This window comes from Macaca nemestrina, chromosome 4 (assembly GCF_043159975.1).
Source record: "Macaca nemestrina isolate mMacNem1 chromosome 4, mMacNem.hap1, whole genome shotgun sequence".
In the NCBI taxonomy this organism is placed as follows: domain Eukaryota; kingdom Metazoa; phylum Chordata; class Mammalia; order Primates; family Cercopithecidae; genus Macaca; species Macaca nemestrina.
The window spans coordinates 117,810,818-117,833,066 of NC_092128.1; the positions used below are offsets into that span (position 1 = coordinate 117,810,818).

A 22,249-nucleotide genomic window follows, 5' to 3' on the forward strand; every position below is an offset into this window, starting at 1 on the left:
TGGGAGTTGTCCACCTGTGTGTGGGTGACCAGCAGCTAACACAGTAGGCGCCTGACGCATGTTGGCCACAGTGAGCCGGCTGGAGGGGCGAGGGTGATATGGGAGCCTGCCTGTCCACGCTCACCCTAGGTTAGGGGCCGCCTGGCTGAGTCACGCGGAGGCCAGGTTTTGACCCCATCCTCTGAACAGAGCTCCTCACATTTCTTAACATTTCTGGTCTGCCAGTGTCCCAGGGTTGCTGATACCCGCTTTGGCTCCTTGAAGCACAGCACTGCCCCTTCCCTGGCTTCGATGACGTGGAATCAGAAGTTGCCACGCCCAGGCAGACCTTGAGCACCCAGAGAGCAGCATTACATCCATCTGAATAAACCAACAGAAAACAACCCCATAACTTAACATAAAATTCCAGATCACAGTTACTGCAAAACAAATACTTGGATTTATGAGCTTGGCTATACTGCTCAGTGAGTTTTAAAAATCAAAATCCACCAGCACAATCAACTAACATAACCCAGACATCCCTGGCATGCAGAAACCTCAAATCCTGACAACCCAGACCATTGAGAAACATCTGGGAGGGGTCCAGGCCGTCTTCCCAGCCACAGAGTTAGAAAACAGGAAGGATTTCAGTCAAAATCCACGAGTAAAGTCCATGTGGAGGCGGCTGAGAAAGGCGATGCATTGCAACAGGGGAGCAGAATTTAGAGACAGGGAAGTGCTACTTACCATCGGATAACCACCATTGACCAGAAATTATTCAGATGAAATTTGGCCTGGGCGCCTCCTCCCGCTTTGGAGCTTCTGGAAGGTTACATCATGTTGCCACCTCTTCGGATGGGGAAAGTCTGATGGGAGGGCTAAGATCAGTGCCCGGGTGGGGGTCAACCCCAGGGTGGGGCTGGGCTTGACCTCAGGGTGAGGGACTCACCACCTCCAATCGTTCTGGAAAGAACTTTGGAAATAACATCTGCAGCCATTTCACATGGATTTGCCACAGAAGAACTGATCAATGAGCCAGGTGTTTATCTGCACAAATTCATCTGGATTGTCATGCAGCTTACATTCCCTGTGCACCTACTGGGTTGTAGGCCCTTTGCTGAGACTCAGGATACCCAAGAGACAGCAGTGCATCACATCATAGCAGGGGCAGTCAGCCCAGGGGAGTATACAGATTCATAAACAAATGATCAGGACTTGGCAAGTTCCTCCATGATCCTGACAATGTCCACACTCCCTGCCCCACCGATCTTCCCAGAATTGCCTGTCCTTCCTCTGTGCTCCCAAGGAGGCTGCAAATATCTCTGATAAAGCACTCCTCACACGTGATCCTGCTGCTGCTCACAACTCCAGCCCACTAGACTCCGAGCCCTTCGAAGCCTTCATCACCATGGGCATCGCAATGCACCAGCCACCGCACCCGCTCAGTAAAAGTGTGCTGGTGAGGGTTCACCCTGCAAGACAAGACAGCACTCCACTTTGGGACGGAGGTGTCTGCTCTGTGCACGGGCACCTGGTGAACAACACAGAGCCAGTCCCTCATGCCTCCTGGGCTCCAGCTGAGGGCAGAGAATCACTGCCCCAGTGAACATCCGGATGGCTAGCTAGTCACTGGCCTTGGATAGTACCAGAGGGAAAAGGGCAGATGCTAGGGGACACAGTGACAGGGCAGGGAGGCACCTTCCTGAGGACCTGGCGCTTGAGCTGAAACCTAAAGGATGAGGGGCAGCAGACAGAGCAGTGCCGTTCAACAAAAGGTCAAAAATGAGCCCTGTGCAGCAGGCCTTTCAAAGCACCTGGGGGAGTCAGGAGAGACCAAATAAGGAAGGCACAGCCTCAAAAGGGCCACCATGAGGATGCAGGCACAGGTTCTTCCCACTGGATGGTTTACGGTTTCCCAGAGCTGTTCTCTGAGTACAAACAGGAAAGGCGCGGAGAGGCAAACAGGAGAGTGGATCTCAAAGGCATCCCAGCCTGGCAGACAAAGGGCCAGATCCAGGGAAGGTGGGTTAGGAAGGAGGAATGGGAGGTTTGTAGGGCAATGGAGATGGGGGCCCAGCCTTCAGGAAGAAGGCCAGCAAGGGCGGAGCAGCAGGTAGGGCTGGGAGCCGGAGCCTGGCCAGGGGCTCTCCCATTCATTGGATCTGGGTTACAGGTATCAGCAGGGATGGGATGCCTGCCCCCCAAAAATGGGGACACCATATCCCCCTGCCTCCTCAGAGGCAAGCAGGATCATAGATTTGTTGCTTGGATTAAGTTAGAAAACTAAACCCTCCGTGCATCAGCAGCCTTTGAAGGCCAAGGGCTCTCGACGGGTGACATTCCCTGGTGTGTCTCCCTAACACATTTCAGATCTGCCCGCCTCTGAGTCGTAAGCCTCTGCACTGGTAGTCAGCCCCACCCACACCCCCAGGCCAGCCTCTGTGTAACTTTCCATCCCCCAGTACTCCTGCTCTGATGATGGGGGCTTATCTCAGCTGCCTCAGCTTGCACCATGACACCTGTCCACAGGGCACCTTGGCCTCAACAGACCACGGCACCTCAGGCTTGGGAGCATCCCCAAACACCTCTTGGTCTCTAGCACACATATTAACGTAACTGAAAAAGCTAATGAAAACAATCATGTCTAAAAGACTTCTGAAATATGGAATCCTGTATGCTTTTTAGAAAGAGTTTCTATTGTTTATTAATATAATTCCTAGAGTTATGTGCACAAAAACATGACGTCTCTGTCAGTTTGGGCTACCATTTAAAAATTACCCCAAACTAGGTGGCTTATAAACACTTGCTTATTTCTCACAGCTCTAGAGGTTGCAAGTCTAAGGTCAAGGCACCACAGATGCGGTGTCTGGGGAGGACCCACTTCCTGGTTCGTACATGGCGCCTCCTTACTGCATCGTCACATAGCCAAAGGGGCGAGGAAGCTTTCTAGGGTCCCTTTCATAAGGTCCCTAATCCCACCCATGAGGCTCCACCCACATAACATAATCACCTCCCCAGGGCCCCACCTCTTAATGCCACCATCCTATGGAGGGTTAGAATGTCAACATAGGAATTCCGGGGAGACACAAACATCCTGACCGTAACACAGGGCACACATGGGGCAGTTCCAAAACACTATCCCACAGAAAGACGAAGGCAGACACTTCTCTAACAGGAGAAGTCCTCAGCATCTCAGTGCACACACGCCCAAGGGCACAACACTCACCGCGTTCTAAAGCCAACAGCACCAGAAACCAGAGGTGGGCGCGTCCCTTGAGTCAGAATGCCTCTGCCTCCAATGGTGCCCATGGCTGCTGTTTCCTCCCAATGCCTCCACCAAGTGCCTTGACTGGAGGTCCCTCCTCGCGGATGGAGCCTGCAAGTGCTCCCTGAAGGGTGGTGGCCTTCCTTCCTCCAGAAGGGGAAGGTTTCTTTCATCTGGGTCGGCTCCCCGTTCCTTCTCCTGATAATGGGCCTCCTGCCATGAACTCAACACGACATGCAGCTTCCCAAGCCTACCACATCCTTAGCTTCCGCCAGTTCTCTCTGCAAAAAGCAAATGGCTGCTTGCCACCACTAACCACAAAGAAAAGACCCAGGGAACCATGGGGATAGTCCCTACTGAAGCCCACCAGGCCAGAGGGCTCAAGGCAGAAGAGTTTCACCACACGGAACTGATAAGAGGACAGCAAGGAGTGAGGGAGGAATTCAGACACACACACACAAGAACACACATGCCTGCACTGCATGCACCCAGGCTGGAAAGGTGAGCACGACTCACCACACCACCCCCAGCACTCACAGCCAGCAAGCTCAGGGCAACTCTTTGGGGAGAAGCTGAACCAGCGCCTTCTGAAAAGGGGGAACATCCAGGGTGCGGTGCAGTGCAGCGCTACCTCCCAGCACGAAGCAGCTGTCTGCTGGGGAGGCGGTGGTCCTGCCCTGCCTCCCTGGCCTGGCACACCAGGCTCTTTCACGTACAACCCTCCCTGACTCCCAACTCTGCACCACTGGGTCTGCATTTTCATGCCCATTTTAGGGTTGAGAAAATGGGCTTCGCAAAAACCTAACGTCCAAAACTGCCCAGGATGTGAGTGGCACACCCAGAACCTGAACCCACATCCTGATCTCTTTCTACTGCCTCTAGACAAGACATCCCATCCCAGCGGAGGGGCCCAGAGCCACAGACAGGGACACAGGGAGAGCAGGTGTCTGTGTGCCCATAACGCCTGCATCCTGGCTGCCCCTGGACAGGAATCAGTCTGAAAAAGGCAATGAGAGCAGCAATGTGGCCCTGCGGTGGAAAGTGAGCTGTGGGGGAGGACGAGGTGAAGAAGAGAGGGATAAACCAGGCATGAGAAGAGGGGTGAAGTCACCTAACATCATAGCTGTCCATGAGTGATTTTCTTCAAGGAATAAAAAAAAGTATGTGCCTTTTTTTTCCCTTGTTACCTCCACTGACCAAGAATCTATTTCACCAATAAGAAAAACCAGTGCTACACTGGGTTTCTTGGAGTAGAGGAGCATTAGCCAAACAGGACAGGAGATAACGCTGCACGAGGTGCTGGCAGCCCTATTGCTTGTCCATGTTGAGTACATGCGGGGTCCTCCAGGCCAAGGTGGGCCTCGAATCCTCGGAGGTGACGCTCTAGGTGTCTCACTGCCTTACACCGAAGCTGAACTCCAGAGAGTTCCAAGAGGAGGTGGGAAAGCATCAATACCAACAGAAACCAATAGATGGGTCACAGGGCCACCACACTGGGCCTTGTTCTCACGCGTGCCTGGATGTTGCAAAAAGCCTGTGAAATTTAAACCGTTATCTGGAGAGAGCATGCCTTACTGCATCTTCCTTAACAACCAGATGACACACAGCAAGATAAGCCTGTTGAACATCTTGTCCAGATAGAGCACTATTTATTCTCTTCTCTTTCAAGAACAAAAGCAGTTCCTGTGCGCATGCACGTTTTCTCTGTCTCTATCTCCCTCAAGATAAGATAATGGACGTCATAGAGCAGCTGAACTCTACACAAAGTTGTCTGAACAGGAGGGATGCTCTCATGTTCCCTCACTACATGGAATATCTGTGTGCTCAAGCAAATGCATTCACGCAAACGCATGCACGCATGCACACACATGGAATCACAGGTGTGTGCACTGCATGTCCTCATATGCATGAAGTCAATCATGCATGCATGCACCGCACCCACATACTCACACACACTCAGGCACATACACACCACTCTGGCAGGCCTCCTCACCCCTCCCTAGTATTTCTGGCAGGCCGCCTCACTCCTCCCTAATATTTCAAACACCACAAATTTAAAATGCCACAAAACAGAGTTCATTTGGAACCAGAGGATCAATCTGGGGTCCTTCCCTGGCCCTTTTGAGTGTGTGCAACTGCAGGACAGAGGAAGAGACTCAAGTCCCAACCCAGGAAGGCACCAAGACGATGATCCTCCAAGATCAAGAAAGAAGACAGGCTCCCAGCTGTCCAAGACGCACTTGCGCGTTTCACAGATGGAGGCCGTGCTTTCTGCAAGCTCTTCTGTTTCACTGGTTCTATTCACTTTGAAAATAGTCGGCCGGGCACGGTGGCTCAAGCCTGTAATCCCAGCACTTTGGGAGGCCGAGACGGGTGGATCACGAGGTAAGGAGATCAAGACCATCTTGGCTAACACGGTGAAACCCTGTCTCTACTAAAAAAAGTACAAAAAACTAGCCGGGCGAGGTGGCGGGCGCCTGTAGTCCCAGCTATTCGGGAGGCTGAGCCAGGAGAATGGCGTAAACCCGGAAGGCGGAGCTTGCAGTGAGCTGAGATCCGGCCACTGCACTCCAGCCTGGGCGACAGAGCAAGACTCTGTCTCAAAAAAAAAAAGAAAATAGTCAATACTACTTAAATGGCAGGAACAGAATACTGAAGTACTAAAAAGGATGTCTGAGATAACTCCTCAGTAAACTCAGTTCTCGTTTGTACAAAGGAAAAATTACTCCTCAAGTGGTATAACCAACGCAATGCAGCCCAAGCCACTGTGGTAAGTCATGCAAAAGGCCTCTGTGTCTAAGGAGCTCCCTCACTGGATTACACCTCAAGGATGTGTGATGCAGAGGCTAACCAAACACACATGCGGCATCAGCCACGTGAAGCTACCCACAGTGGGTTTCCTTGAGAGCAATCCCAACACCAGTAACAAAACTAAGTGCCACAACGCTGGCTGTGCACTGTCTTCTGCCCTTGCAACAGCCCTTACCCTAAGTCCTAGACCCAGAGTGAGGAGACTTTGCCCCTGTTAGGGGCAGGACCAGGACCCAGCTCTGTCTGACCTCCGCCTTTGCTCCTAAATCAGACCTGTCCCCACACAGCACCTGACAGGCAGAAGTCAGTTCATGGGGAACCTTTGGTTGTGCAACTTTGCCAGAGATGTCATCACAGGGTGAGGAAGCGGAGAACAAGCCCACGGTGTCCCTGCTGGTGCCATGCTGCTCATGACAGCTTTCCCAACATCGCCCAGTGGCTCCACGGGCACAGGACCAAGGCTCTCGGATCAACACCAGGCCCTGACAGCTCTGATTCCCAGGCTCTCTGGGCTGCTGGTTTCATGGTTCCAATTCAACCACGACTTTCCTTTTCCTTCTTTTCACACTTGGGAGTCAAAGTTAGAGACCAAAATTTTAAAATATGAGCATTTCTATGAGAATGACATTCGAAGATGGAGAGACTCCTTGGGCTTCTATTTTTGCCGTGTTCCTGAAAAGGCGCAAAGCCCCTACTGGACCCTGTAGGACATGTGGGACACAGAGAGGCCACTATATTTGCCCACAGACATCTTAGAGCAAGCTTGATGGAGGACGCTAGTCCGAGAGCACCGGTGCAATTTCCCATCCCCTTACACCTGCAGGCCCCAAACACAAAGGGCCACCACATTTGGCTGATATGGCCCTCCTAAACTGGACAAGTTACGCAGGGGAATGGCCAGTGACAGGCCATGGCATTCACAGATGACCAAGATATCACCCAGTGCAGTGCCATTTGCAAATATGGGCTTAAAACACAGTGGCTCACACCTGTAATCCCAGCACTTTGGGAGGCTAAGGCAGGAGAATCACTCGAGGCCAAGAGTTCAAAACCAGCCTGGACAACATAATGAGACTCTGTCTCTAAAAAAGTAAGAAAATTAGCTGGGCATGTGGTGCACGCCTACAGTCCAGCTACTGGAGACGGTGAGGTGGGAGGATGGCTGGGGCCCAGGAGGTCAAGGCTACAGTGAGCCCTGATCACGTCACTGCACTCCCACCTGGATGACAGAGTGAGACCCTGTCTCAAAAAAAAAAAAAAAAAAAAAAGTTTTGAATCACGGGATGTCATATCAGTTAGCTCAGAGTACACCATAGCTCCTGTTCTCTGCCTTGGATGCAGATCTAGATGAATTACACAGATGGCTCCCTGGTCTTTGGCTTCTACTTAGACACCAGGGTGGCAGGTACCCAGCACTCATCCAACACATTCTTCAGCACTGACTTCTCCAAGGGGCCGAATCATAGGAGGGGCACCCGAGTCTTCTCACGTAGGCTCAGGCCTTTGAACTGTAAAAGAATCCCAAGAGCCCCTTAGAGGCCCCTGGTCACATCCTCAACCCATTAAAGTTTGACTGCATGCATCTTTCCACCAAAGGCACCCTACTCTAAAAAGGTCATCAGGGACCACCTGCTGGGGGTCTGCAGGGAGGAAGGCACCAAGGGGGAGGTCCCAACAGCACAGAAGCCTACAGGCTGAGACTCTGCACATTTTCTAGAGGAAATCTCCAACCCTGCAGATGAAATGACCCCAAAGAGCAGCCCCAGCACTCTCCAAGGGCCTCGTCCTCCTAGTGACTCCCTCTGTGTGGTGTACGCCATTGGTCCCCCCAGCAGTCCCTGCCCCCCACCATTCTCACATTCATTACAGTCACACGTCTCTTACTAGATTTATGAATGCGCAGTCACAAAAAAGAATTGGCAAGTTCCATTCATTACTTGATGTCTAAATATCAAGTACCAAAGCTGGTGGCTTAGTTTAATGACAGAATCTGAAAGGGGCCATATCAAAATGAACCCAAATTCTAAAAACAGAAAAATTTCATTTGCAAACTTGAGTAAGAGATCTGAAAGTCAAACTAAATAACCTGAGTTACTGACACTTCAGAGCAGACCCGAGAATAAATTATTAATTTACAAACTGCTGCCTCCTCTCCCATCGGGGAACTCTGCTCTTTTTGTAAAAATGTCCTCATGAGCACATATCTGTGTAAATACGGTTGGCCCCTGCTAAGTAAGGGGATGGGGGGAGGGGGATACATAAGCTAAGAAGGGGAATTCCATGATCTAACTTTCGGAAACTCCAGGAAAAAAGTTTTGGTTTTGTTTTTTGTTTGTTTTGCTTTGGATTAATCAGCAAGAGAATCATAAACACAGACTTACCTCGGCATGAAATACCTTGACCGTCAATAATTTGTTTGCAAACTCCACAAACTTTGGATTTTTTAAAGGCCTTGTTCTTAAAAGTGTGCAGACTTGAGGTTAATTCTTCTGGCTGAAAAAGTAAAGGAAGACATTGTCAACGTTTCATCTCATAGTTTGTTTCTTTCTTCTTTTCCTTTTCGGGAGATAATAAATCTAGTGGAATTTGTAAAGAGCAAAAACAGGAACTTCACCAAGCGAACAGAGAACAAGAAACCATCTCGGTGTCTCGGGTCCCAAGACGACCCATGGATACCCTGTTAGCATTCCCAGTTCCAGAGTCCTAGACGGATGTTCACTCTCGCCTAACTCATCCCCACATGGAGTACCTAGAAACAGTACATCAACCAACATCACCACGTGAAAATGCACTCCCTTCCAGACTTGAGCCACAGAGCCACCCACTTCTGGGACCAAGTAATCCACACACACTTCTAGACTCTCAATCCTTTTTTTTTTATTCTGGAAAAATTAATTAGCAAAACAGCACAATTATGTTATGAGGAAGTCAACTGGCTTTCCTGGTTCAAAGGTGTTCCAGAATCACTACGAAGCTGTTGAGCCTCTCTGAGCTCTTCTGCAGAAGAAGAGACAGTCCAGCCTGTGACACACGTGTGGTTCTTTCTCAAACACAATTACAAGCATTAGCACTTGGGAAAATTAACCACTCAGCTACCTATTCATGTTTATACAGCCAAGGCTCACCACTATATGATAACCTTATAAGAATTCAATTTGCTTTTAGAGGCAAGCACCAATCATACCTATTTGCTGATATGTGACCGTGTATTCTATCAGAACCTAATATCCATATGGATTCACTGAAGCCATTACTCACCCACTGGAATAATTAAATTTCTTTGAAAAGACAAAATGGTATTTAGAATGTGGAATAAATGGTACAACTACTTTAGAAAACAGTTTGACAATTTCTTATCAACTTAAACATACACCTATCCTATGACTCAGCAATTCCATTCTTATTTACACTAAAGAGAAATAAAAGCCTATGTCCACAAGAGAAAGAATGGTCATAACAGCTTTATATAACCCAAATGCCCATCATAAGAACAGATAAAAATAACTATGGTATATCCATACAATGGAATACTGTTCAGGAATATACAAGCACAAACCACTACCAGTGTAACAACATGGATGAACATCAAAAGCATTACCCTAACTGAGAGACGCCAGGTGCAGGAGTACACAGTGATTGACCCAATTTACAGACTGTTCACAAGCAGGGAGTCTACCTTAATAGAAGTAATAATGGTTACCTCGAGGTGTGTGTGTAGTGTCTACAAAGGGCATGAGGAGGCTTTCTGGGTGGAGAAAGTGTTTGAATTCCCACTCTGGGTGATGGTTACACAGGGGTACCCATATTTAAAGTCATTAAGCTGCATGCCTAAGATTTTTACATTTTACTGTCTAAAGACTTATAAGAAAGTTGAAAATATGTATGTTAATAAAGACGCAATCCTGGAAAAATGCTAGTAATATAGTGTTGAAGATATGGTAAAATAATGTTAAGCTAGTGATAGCATTTTTATTTTTTTAAAAAAAATATCGGCCAGGCACAGTGGCTCAGGCCTGTAATCCCAGCACTTTGGGAGGCCGAGGCAGGCAGATCACGAGGTCAGGAGATCTAGAACATCCTGGCTAACACGGTCAAACCCAGTCTCTACTAAAAATACAAAAAATTAGCCAGGTGTAGTGGTGGGCGCCTGTAGTCCCAGCTACTTGGGAGGCTGAGGCAGGAGAATGGCGTGAACCCAGGAGGCAGAGCTTGTAGTGACCTGAGATCGCACCACTGCACTCCAGCCTGGATGACAGAGTGAGACTCCAGCTTAAAAAAAAAAAAAAAAAAAAAAAATCTATACAGCCGGGCATGGTGGCTCACACCTGTAACCCCAGCACTTTGGGAGGCTGAGGCGGGTTGATCACCTGAGGTCAGGGGTTCGAGACCAGCCTGGCCAATATGGTGAAACCCCATCTCTACTAAAAATACAAAAATTAGCTGGTCATGGTGGTACGTGCCTGTAGTCCCAGCTACTCAGGAGGCTGGGGCAGGAGAATCGCTTGAATTCCGGGAGGCGGAGGTTGCAGTGAGCCAAGATTGCGCCACTGCACTACAGCCTGGGTGATAGAACGAGACTCCATCTACAAACTTCTCCTTTTGATTTGATGTAGCACCAGGAACTGGATTTATCCTCACTTGCAATAACCAAAAATTGTAGAAAATACATGAAAAGATGTCTTTAAGGCACTACACAGAAAATGGAGAATGGTGATACCCCAAAGACAAGAAAGAACAAAGCAAACTCCACAACTGCCCCTAGATTGCTGCCCTGAGTGAGTTTCCAGGACGTGGCTAAGGAGGAGAGACTCCGGGTTGAGCCCAGAGTACTGCCTGGGTTGGGGAGAAGGCACTAAGAGTCCAGGGAGAAGCAGGCAGCAAGAGTTTGCTAGACAGAGTACCACAGAACAGAGAACTGCAAGGAGCTCTGAAGACCCACCTGCCTGCAGAAGGTCCCTTTCAAGTCTTCAGTTAAGTACTGATGAGTCCAAACACACACACGTGTCTGTGTGTGTGCGCGTGTATGTGTACGCTACCTAGGCTGGGGAAAGAACCACCGGACAGGATTAGAAGAAACAGTGTCCAGTGCTCACACAGAGCTGGAAAGAGTGCCTATTTGATAGACCAGGAAACCTCAAAACTCACGGAGGATTTCATAGAAAACAAAGGATCTTGCCTACTAGAGAGGAATAATTAACTCTAGACTGGGGGAAATAATTAGCTCTAGACTAAATACTCCTCCTGTCTTACCCACCCTATCAGAAAACTACTATCAAAAAGAATCAAACTCTTCCCAAGTAATTTAACTGCAACCCAGAACAAAGCTCAAGAATACCTGCAAGAATACAAATAATATCCAGCACAAAAATACCTAGCCCCAAGGAAGGTTCTCAGTGTCTACTATCTAGTCTAAAATTATCAGGCACTCAGACAGGAAAACATGGCTGACAATAAGAAAAAAAAAAAAAAAATCAATCCACTGAAACTGCCCCAGAACTGACAGAGATGTTGGAATTAGCAGGCAAGGATGTTAAAAGGGCTCTTATAACTATTCTGTATGCTAGAAAGTTAAGTAGAGACCTGAAAAACATAAAAAGATCCAAATCAAAGAAAACGTAAGAATATGAGATGCAAGATACACTAGATGAGATTACTGGCTGATTAGATCCTGCAGAAGCACAGGTGAATGAACTTGAAGACATCACAGTACAAACCTCCCAACATAAACACACAGAGATGAGACAACCTAAATAAATAAATAAACAAGCATCAGTAAGCTGTGGGAGAACTTTGAACAACATAACATACGTGTAACGGGCACTTTGACGGAGAAGGGCAGGGAAGCGGGGATATTTGAAAAAACAATGGCTGAAACATTTTCAAACCAGGAGGAAAATTATAAACCCACAGATCCAAGAAACTCAAGAAATTTCTTGGCCAAGCCCGGTGGCTCACACCTGTAATCCGAGCACTTTGGGAGGCAGAGGCAGCTGGATCACCTGAGGTCAGGGGTTCCAGACCAGCCTGACCAACACGGTCTACTAAAAATACAAAAAATCAGCCAGGCATGGTGTCTACTAAAAATACAAAAAGTTAGCCGGGCATAGTGGTGGCACCTGTAATCCCAGCTACTCGGGAGGCTAAGGCAGGAGAATCGCTTGAACCCAGGAGGTGGAGGTTGCAGTGAGCCGAGATCGCACCACTGCACTCCAGCCTGGGCAACAAGAGCAAAACTGTATCTCAAAAAAAATATATATATGTGTGTGTGTCTATATATAGAGATATATGTATGTCTATATATATAGATATGTATATGTATGTCTATATATATAGATATATATGTGTGTGTGTCTATATATATGTCTAGCACAAGAAATGTGACAGGAACTACCCCAAGGCATAAGGCATACAATAATCAAATTGCTTAAACCCAGTAACAAAGAGAAAAACCTTAAAAACAACCACGGGGCCAAAAGACACGTTACATGCAGGGGACCAACCATTAGGATAGCAGATTTCTCCTTGTTCTAAAAAATGTAAGTAAGAAGACAGCAGTGTAATAGAAAATACCGAAAGATGGACACAAAGAAGAGAATAGACACCAAGGCCTACTTGAGGGTGGAGGGTGGGAGGAGGGTGAAGACTGAAAAATCACCTCCATCGAGTACTATGCTTATTACCTGGGGGAGGAAATAATCTGTACACCAAACCCCCACACACAACTTACCCATATAATAAACCCGCACATGCACCCTAAACCTAAAAGTTAAAAAAATAAATAAAAATAAAATAAAACAAAATACTGAAAGAAAACCTGTCAATCTAGAATTCTGTACCCAACAAAAATAGCTCTTAAAAATAAAAGTGAACCAAAAACTTCTTAAAATATGTAAAAAAAAAAAAACAAAAAAACAAAAAAAAAAAAAGATACACAAATAAAGCCAAAAAAAAAAAAATGCCAGCTGACACATACGACATATTAAAGACAGTGCTTGGGCAAAAAGGACATGGCAGATGGAATTATGGCTTTACACCCACAAATGAAGAGCACCAGAAATGTTAATTACACAGGTAAATGTATGAGTTTTTCTTCCTATTTAAAGCTCATCAAAACATAATTAACTGTTTAAACAATCGTGTAATGTGACATATGACATACGTAAAAGTAAATTTTCTGATGAAATGGCACAAAGTTCAGGAAAGAAGAAAAGGAAATATACTACTGATGACAGCGGTTGCTACCATCACGCTGGCTGCAGCAGGGAGGCGTGGCTGGGGCTGCACTCTCATGGAGGGAGAGATGGGAGTTGGCGTGGGAACTCCCTGGGTGCCACTGCAGCAGCCCAAACTGCAGCTGTAGATACAAGCTTCCCTGTGCTCTAGGATGGGGCCAGGAGTAGGCAGAATCTGCCCCCCGCCCGGGGTACAGCTGCAGCTGCCATCCAGGGCTGCAGATCTGGGCCTCCCACTCCACCAAGCAGGCAGGAACCAGGGACAAGCAGGAGCTCCCTGAGTGCAGGCAGCTGTAGCCACCCTCCCAGGCACAGGACCCAGGCATCTCTAAGGCCTGCACCCTTGGGGGCATAGGAAGCCCCCCTCCCATCCCTGCTGGCTCAGGAGTATCTGTTCTGGCTGCCTGGCTTGTCTCCTCTCCTGGCCCCCCACCTCTGATCTCAGAGCGGGATTGGGGAGGAGTTCCAGGGCCCTGAATGGCAGCAGGAGGCAAAGTCCTGGTCAGAGGGGGTGGGTCCTCAGTAAGGCCTCACCTTCAGGCCAGGGAGGGCCTGTAGGCTGGGGATGGGCTGCAGGTCCCACAGACTGGAATGGGGACTCATGGTGCCTCTTGCAGCCCGCCCATGGCCACCCATGGACCAATCAGCAGGCACTTCCTCTCCTCCAAGGGCTTTTCCGGGTTCAGCCAGAGCAAGAGAGAGGACAGAGAGAATGGGGAGACCACAAGAGACCAGCTGCACAGAGAAGCTAACCTCTCTGCTGAGAGCTTCAGAGATCTGCAGAGATATTGGGACTTCCAGCTGCAGAGAGGAACTACCCTCTCCAGGGCCTCCTCTCTGCTGAGAGCAGCAGAGGCCGGGATGACCTGCCTACAGAGAGGAGGACACTGTGGGTCTCCTCTAAGCTGTTTAACACTTAATAAAACTTATCTTCATCTTCTTCACCCTTCCCCTGTCTGCATACCTCATTATTCCTGGACACAGGACAAGAACTCAGGCAAAGACGCCACTGGCCACAGAGGTTTCCAGCCAGAAAATGGACACCCCAAAGATCCCATAACACTATTATAAGGCTCTCGTGGTATTCATGAAGTGGATATAGTATCACTTGAAGGTAGCCTATGATGTTACAGAGGTATAGTATAAACCCTAGAGCAATCACTAAAATCATGAATTATAGGTAATAAGCAAACAAGAGAGATAAAATGAAATAATAAAAAGTATTCAATCCAAATGGCAAAAGGACATAAAAGAAAAGCAGAACAAATAATAGGTAGGAGAAACAGAAAACAAGTAGCAGGATGACAGATTCAAACATTACCATATTAGTAATCATATTTATGTAAATAGTCTAAATATCTCAATTTTAAGTCAACAAAAGTTGTCAGATTATGTATATATATATACACACACTTTTATTTTTTTTTTTTGAGACAGAGTCTTACTCTGTTGCCCACGCTGGAGTGCAGTGGCTCAATCTCGGCTCACTGCAACCTCTGCCTCCCAGGTTCAAGCAGTTCTCCGCCTCAGCCTCCCAAGTAGCTGGGATTACAGGTGCCTGCCACCATGCCCAGCTAATTCTTGTATTTTTAGTAGAGACAGGGTTTCACCATGTTGGTGAGGCTGGTCTCAAACTCCTGACCTCATGATCCGCCTACCTCAGCCTCCCAAAGTGCTGGGATTACAGGCGTGAGCCCCCACACCAGGGCATTTTTTTTTTTAAGACCAAGGCTAGAAAAGAGAGGTACCCTTGCTGACTTTAATCAAAGGGAAGTTGGAGTGGCTATATTAGACAAAATAGGCTACAGATCAAAGAACATTACCAAGGATATAGAAAGTCCTCTCATAATAATAAAAGGATTGATTCATCAAGAACACGTTAACAATCCTAAACATGTAATCACTGATATGGTTTAACTATGTCCCCACCCAAATCTCATCTTGAATTCCCATGTGGTGTGGGAGGGACCCAGTGGGAGGTAACTGAATCATGGGGGCAGGTCTTTCCTGTGGTGTTCTCCTGATAATGAATAGTTCTCATGAGATCTGATGGTTTTATAAGGGGGAGTTTCTCCGCACAAGCTCTCTCTCTTTGCCTGCTGCCATGTGAGATGTGCCTTTCACCTTCCAAAATGATTGTGAGGCCTTCCCAGCACGTGGAACTGAGTCCATTAAGCCCTTTTTCCTGTATAAATTGCCCAGTCTCGGGTATGTCTTCATTAGCAGCATGAAAATGGACTAATACAATCACCTAATTAAAAACTTCATGGCCGGGTGTGGTGGCTCATGCCTGTAATCCTAGCACTTTGGGAGGCCGAGGCGGGCGGATGGATCACCTGAGCTCAGGAGTTTAAGACCAATCTGGCCAGCATGGCAAAATCCCGTCTCTACTAAAAATACAAAAATTAGCCAGACGTGGTGACAGGCACCTGTAATCCCAGCTACTTGGGAGGCTGAGGCAGGAGAATCGCTTGAACCGGGGAGGCGGGGACTGCAGTGAGCTGAGATTATGCCATTGCATTCCAGCCTGGGTTGACAGAGTGAGACTCTGTCTCAAAAAAAAAAAAAAAAAAGGAAAGTAAAGGACAGTGTCCTGAACCAAGCAGAAACCTTCACATAGGTTCTGATACCTACACTACAGGCTCCGTGGCCCAGGACAAGTCACAACCTCTCTTAAATAGAAAAGATATCCTCCCCCTCCTGTCTCTTAACAGCTATTATAAATGACCAAATGCTATACCATCTATCAGTTCATAGGAATCACTGGGGCAGTTTTTAAAACAGCTGACCCAGTCTCCACCCCAGACCAATTAAATCAGATTACCTGGAGGTTGAATCAGAACACTGGAATGCTGTCAAACCCCCCCAACCCCAACTCCATCCCGTGATTCCAATTTGTGGCCAAGACAGAACCACCACTGTATATAACAGACTATTCTATAAGTATCTACATACATTTAAGGCACTGTTATTATGTAGTTGTTACTATGTCGGTATCTGGTTTTTTCAAAGAGATTGCATCCTTTCTGATAACAGAGGTTGTGTGTTCAATGCTCTGCAAAAGAAGGATAATGATGCTGCTAATTATGCAGTTGGTAACACTAGCCAAGTGCTTCTGTGTCATTACCGTAATCACCACTAGTCTACAAACCGCGATGGTGAGATGCAAAACCAAGATGCAGCACCACACAGGCAATGGATGTGGCATATGGGACTCAGGCCCCATATGCCTCAAGCCCCAGTCTCACGCTCAGACAAGAGTAGCATTCAAACACTTAACAAACACATCTCTCTATTGCAATGCAGCAGCTGGTACATACTTTTCACTCATACTGCAGTTATTTGTGTATACGCCTTCTCTCCTGTGCTAGATTGCAATTTCCTAGATGCAGGACACCAGGCTCTTTCCCCTTTGTCCTCTTAGGGCCCTGCCCAGCGCCTGGCAGACAGTGGACCATGGACCCTCAATTAATATTTGTTGACCAAATGAATTAGCCACAGTCTGTGGGCCAAGGAAAGATACTGTGACCTTTTATTCCTTACAAACACCTTTATTCCAACCAGGGAGAAAGAGGCACTGTTTTCTGCAGCTTTCTTGCCCACTGGTCCACAGCTAGAAAACTTAAAGAGGGAAACAGCAGAAGCGCTGCTGCGAGGGCTCAGCCATTTGAATTGCTGGATCCCTGAGGAGTTCATTTAAGATAGTGTAATAACATCTGCTCACGCTTCATCTGTACATAACATCTCTATTGTGAAATGAGACCAGACGGGATTAGACTGCCCTTGTTTTCACCTGATACTGTGCTTTCATTTCTCCCAAAGGGGGAGAGGAGGCAGCAATGCTGAAGTATTTAGCAGGCTCAGTTCAGGAATCTAAATTGCACTTAATTGTTAGGAACAAAATGTTGGAAGGGTAGAAAGCAGGCTGCTGGTTCCACAAGGACTCCCTGAGGGGGACACAGTAATTAGTGCTGGTCTTGATTGTGAAGTCTCTTTTCAGAAAGAAAAATCTCTGCAAAATTGAACAGGGAGGTGCTCCACATGAATGCTCCACTCTGCCGAAATGCAAAACCGCAGGGACCTCTCGGATAGGTTCTCCCGGCTAAAGGTCGCCTGGCAAAATGGTTACACACGCAAAAGTGCAAAGCTGCATCAGCACAATCCCTGCTATGTTTTCCTTTCAGGAAATATTCAGCTCCACCGTAGTAAAAGGATTTAGGTGGGCATTCAGGCACCTGGGAAACCTTCAGAGGCATTCTAGAGAGGCAGGCACTGATGAAAAACACATTCCCAGCCCAACTTTACTCTGATATTAAACAGCCAGGAACACTTCCGGGCCTCGGGGATATTTCCCAGCCCACAGGGAGCCAGTATCTGGGGCAAGAGGGACACCCTCCACATCCAGCACATATTGTTCCCACACTTCCAGGCAGCAGCGTTTGACCACTAAACTTTAAGAGGGAACGCAGTACACCTCAAGTAACTAGCTGAAATTTTAACAGTTTTTCACTCCACAGAGCCTTACAAAAGTTTCAGAAAAACAAATGCAATAAATTCCTGATTGTTAGACTTAGGGAAAGGGCGCTGAACCTAGCGGGAGCCAACCAGGACGGGTCTGTTTAATTCAAACACCGTGAAGGGCCGTCCTGTGGACCGCAGAGCGCCGCTGGAACCATGCGGTCCCCAGGGAACCTGTAAGGATTCCTACATCCCAGCGCATCCCCCACATTATTGAAGAGCTAAAATGCCCTTTACCTTTGCAAGAAACACGCGAGAGACAGCAGGTCTGCGTAATGGCCAGAATCCCAATTCCACTGCAGGGAAAGGAAACCAAGAAGCCTTTTCAAGAGGCTGTTGGGTTGGAAAGAGCTAAGCCTGGACCCTCTTCCACGCTTACCAGAAGCCGCTCCCACTAGGCAAAGCTCCACTGGCCCTCTCGCTCCTTGTCCTGCGCGCACACACACAAGGGTACACACGTACCCACAAGGGTACACACGCACCCACCAGGACTCTGGCACGGACCAGCGTACACATGCCTGTACACACAGACGCGCGCTCACAAGCACGCACGCGTGGACGTGCAGACGGGGGTGCACAAACACACACCGACATACGCGCACTGACAAGGGCACACGCATACACATGAGCACAGGCGGGTACACACCGGCACAGCGTCCACCGGCACCAGCGCACACCCGGCGCAGCCCACGTGCGTGCAGCCCTGAAGGCGCCCGTGCCTCGCGCCCCCGGCCCCGCACCCCAGCTCCGGGCCGCACTCACCTGGCGCCGGCGCCGGCGCGCCCGGGTTCCGCGCGCGAACCCTCCCGGTGGCCCGGGGGTCAGTGCGCGCAGCCGCATGGCCGCCCCTGCCGCCCGCGGGGAGCCCGACCCGGCCAGGCGAGGACCCCTCCCCAGTGGCGGTCGGGGCAGAGGATGCCTCCCGAGTTCCCTGCGGACACAAGTCCCAGCAAATGGCCAACACAGGAGGAGAGAAGGGCTCTCCGTGGCCGCCGGCCCAGGTCCCAGCCGCGCGCCGCCGCCTCCACGGCCACTCCTGTCCGTCAGAAGTCAGACGCCGGGAACAAAAGGCAGGCGCGAGAGCACGGTCCCGCACGGCGTCCCTCCATCTGACACGAATTAGCCCTCCCTCCCCCGCCCGCCCCAACCGCAGCTCCGAGCGAGCGCGGAGGCACAGGCTGAGCCGCCAAACACTGGAAAAGTGGGTGAAGAAACGCCTTCCAGGCGGAGGGAGCAGGGTATTGCAGCCGCCATCTGACTGGAATTACGGACGCGCGGAGCTTGGTGCAGGGTTCAGCTTTACTAGGATTTCAAACCTCTCCGAGAACGCTGGCAAGGGGCTTAAAAGAATCAAAACCGGGCACGCTCTTCGACTCTCGGAATTTCTAAATCTTAACTATTATCCAGTCAACTCTGCATCTGTAATGAGCAGTAATCTGCACTACCCTGGTAATCTACACTGGCAAACAGGGCATTTGGAGTGGAAAACAGGGAAACACCGAGGCAGAAAGGCTTTTTTTCTAATTTGCCTTTTCAACTAGGAAAAACTAGGAGCCTGGCCTTGCAAAGGACACGCCTAACCAGGTGAGGATTTCAAGCAAAGCTCAAAGCACAGGACCGCCCGGGGCCTTGCACACCTGGGGGCTGGGCTGCACCTCCCTGCCCCCTCCCTATCTCCCAGCCCATCCCTCCCCCGCACCGCCCTCCCCAACCCCCCCGCCGTCCTGCTCCTGGCAAATCAGGAAAATTCACAGCAGATCTCGAGTCCCGTCTTCCTTTATGGGTCTGCGATTTTAGAAGGAAATTAGAAACCCGAGGTTCAGGAGGTGAAGATGACAGGGTGATGGAAGAAGATGGACAAGCCAGGATCCTGAAGGAAGGGTCACTTAGAAACGCAGGAGGAGAGGTGGGCAAGATCCACAGGCAGATCCCTCCTTTCAACGCCTGTCGGACTTCACCAGCCTTCCCGGGGCAGTGGATCTTGGCTGTCTACAAGAAGCTTTGTGGCAAGACTGAAAATAAAAGATCATGTTCAAGATGAAGCCACTGCCTGTGGTCTGTGGGGGGCAGGGGAAGAGATCCCTGCTTCAGAGTAGGATAGGGGGCCTTCTAGCCTCAGGCCAGCTAACCCTGTATTCCTACTACCGGCCTTCACTCCAGGCCCAGCCTAGGGGTAGTGTCCCAGAGCTCAGCCTTTGTGCCTCCAACACTCCAACTTCGGATCTACAACTCCACGTGCAACTCCACATGCCTTGGATGTGGGGAGCAGTATGGGTGGGCTTAGTCGTGGCCTTTATGGCTGACATATGTGCAAATTCCAGCCATCAATTCAACTGGCCGACGTTAACCTCTCAAGTTCTGGCACTAAATATCCATCTTTCCGTTTCTGCAGTAGAAGAGCAAAGCTGCTCTTCAACTTTCAACTACAAAGGAAAAAACCTCCTCCTAGAACACACCATTCTGGGTTCCAATTCCTCACTAAATCATCACCTGGCAGACAAGCAGGCATTCTCATTTCCCCCTGTCCTTCAAATGACATCATTACTCACCTTTTTCTATATTCATTCCTTCCTTCATTTTCCTGTATTCATTCATCATTTTTTTCCTATAGCGTATCCAAACTTTAGTTTTTTCAAATGTCTTTCCCTGAGAACACATCTGTATCATATTCATTCCAGATTCCTTCACATCTGACACATTACCAGGTACATAGAAGTGTCTACAAACAGCTAAGAACAGGACATGCTGCTGTCGTGGTTTACCCAAGACAAACACGCCCAGAGGTCAGCTGGATCTACCACCGCCCTTACCACGGTGCCCACGGGAACCGGCCGAAGAAATCTGAATTCAGTAATGAACAGATAGCTCCCAGCAGGATAAAACTCCTCCAACCTGAGTACCAGGATTCACACTCTCTGGGGTCCACCCAGGAACAATGGTCAGGAGCACAGGCCAGCCCACTGCCCATGCAAGCCAGAGTGGAAGGCAAATAGTTGAAGGTGGCTTTTTATTACAGGGATACCCTGAATCTGCTCTTATTTAAAAGGGTAGCCATTCAGAAAACTCCCATACTTCATTACTAGTAACAAATAACATGCATGTGATAAACCTACCGAGTGAGGACAACAAACTGATTTTTCACTGGCAAGAAACTGCTCAATCCTAAGGCCAATCCAAATTCTCCAGCAGGCCACCTCTCCAGCCCCTCTCCCTGCCCCCCTCTGACCTCCTCCTGCCAGGCTTGCAATCTAGGCTCTTACCCTCCAGGGTCCTTCTGCTTTGCACCCTTGGGCTCACCTGGGGCTTCTCCCATTCTCTTTTCTGGCTGAAAACCACTGTCCTGGGCTCAGTTGAAGATCCGCCTCCCATCTGACCTCCCAGACTGGTTAATCATCCTCCATGGCTGAGCCACCCAAGGATGGTTGGGGCCCTGACCCTCTAGTGTGGTCATTAAGTCTTGTGCCTCCAATAGGAAGTCCTAACCTTGTCTGGGATTTTCCACACACAGCACCAAGCAGGAGCAATAAACACTGGTGCAGGAATGAAAACATTCTGCTTTGCTGTATTTCTACCGCATCAACACTGGTGTTCACTGCCTGTCTCAGACCACACCCTTCTGAGTCCTCCCAGAAGTAAGCTGTAGCTGAGGGTCTGGGGATGCAAAGGGACTCAGAAGCCAGGGCAGGTGGGGGCCAACTCCTCCAGGCACAGACCCTCACCTCAAAACTTGGGTGGCAGACTGGCCTCACTCCATCTTAAGGCCATAGTGAGCTCTATGCTGCTACCCAGCTTCCGATTTTCTTCATGCTTTGCCACAGTCCTCTGTGCTTTTTACTGGCCGGGTTGTCTCACCCTAGCTTCTGACTGCACCTGGTTCCCAGGAACAAAACGAGGTTCTTCCCAGGAACAAAACGAGGTTCTTCCCTGGGAGGATGGATTCCAGACAGCTAAGGCAGACATCAGCAAACCAGGCATCAGGAAGAGAGGCTACATCTCAACCTGGTTTGGAAACCCAGCTGGAACTGGGGACATGAGCCCTTCCATGAGTCAGACTTTAACACCAAGTACAAGGTTCTGTGGGAGAGAGCTGAGGGGCCACTCATGCCCCTGTTTTGTCATTGGAAACTGGAGGCTGCTCCTATGCGTCCATTCCCACACACGATCATGCATTCACCCACAGATATGTGAGCAGCGTGTGTGCTTGGTGTCAGAGGAAATACAGCAGCTGGCTCACCCCGCCCCTCCCAGAGGGATGATCTACACACAGCATTAAGAGGGGGCACGGAGTCCCCAGATCATGGAAAGAACTCGACGAGTGGGCTGTGACTTGAAGCAGAAGCAGGCACTTTCCAGACAGGAAAAGAGGTGAGGAGAGGCAAAGGTGGTAAGGCACCGTGTTGTTGGTGAACTGGCCAAAGGCTGGGTGGCTAATGCACAGCTGTGT

The 22,249-nt window shown here is 49.0% G+C and overlaps 1 protein-coding gene across 6 annotated transcripts in view; it reads right to left on the minus strand.

Moving 5' to 3' along the window:
• The window catches only part of LOC105492346 (tensin 3), a 308,210-nt gene that overhangs the window by 241,469 nt on the left and 44,492 nt on the right, over nt 1-22,249 (minus strand). For 3 of the 6 annotated variants that reach the window (XM_011759351.2, XM_011759360.2, XM_071095160.1), the window contains exon 2: nt 8,437-8,548. In XM_011759351.2, the coding sequence (XP_011757653.2) occupies nt 8,437-8,548 (112 nt within the window). Of the gene's footprint in view, nt 1-8,436; nt 8,549-18,567; nt 19,002-21,065; nt 21,120-22,249 lie in introns of those variants that run through there. The other 3 variants (XM_071095157.1, XM_011759356.3, XM_071095158.1) reach the window with 3 other exon arrangements.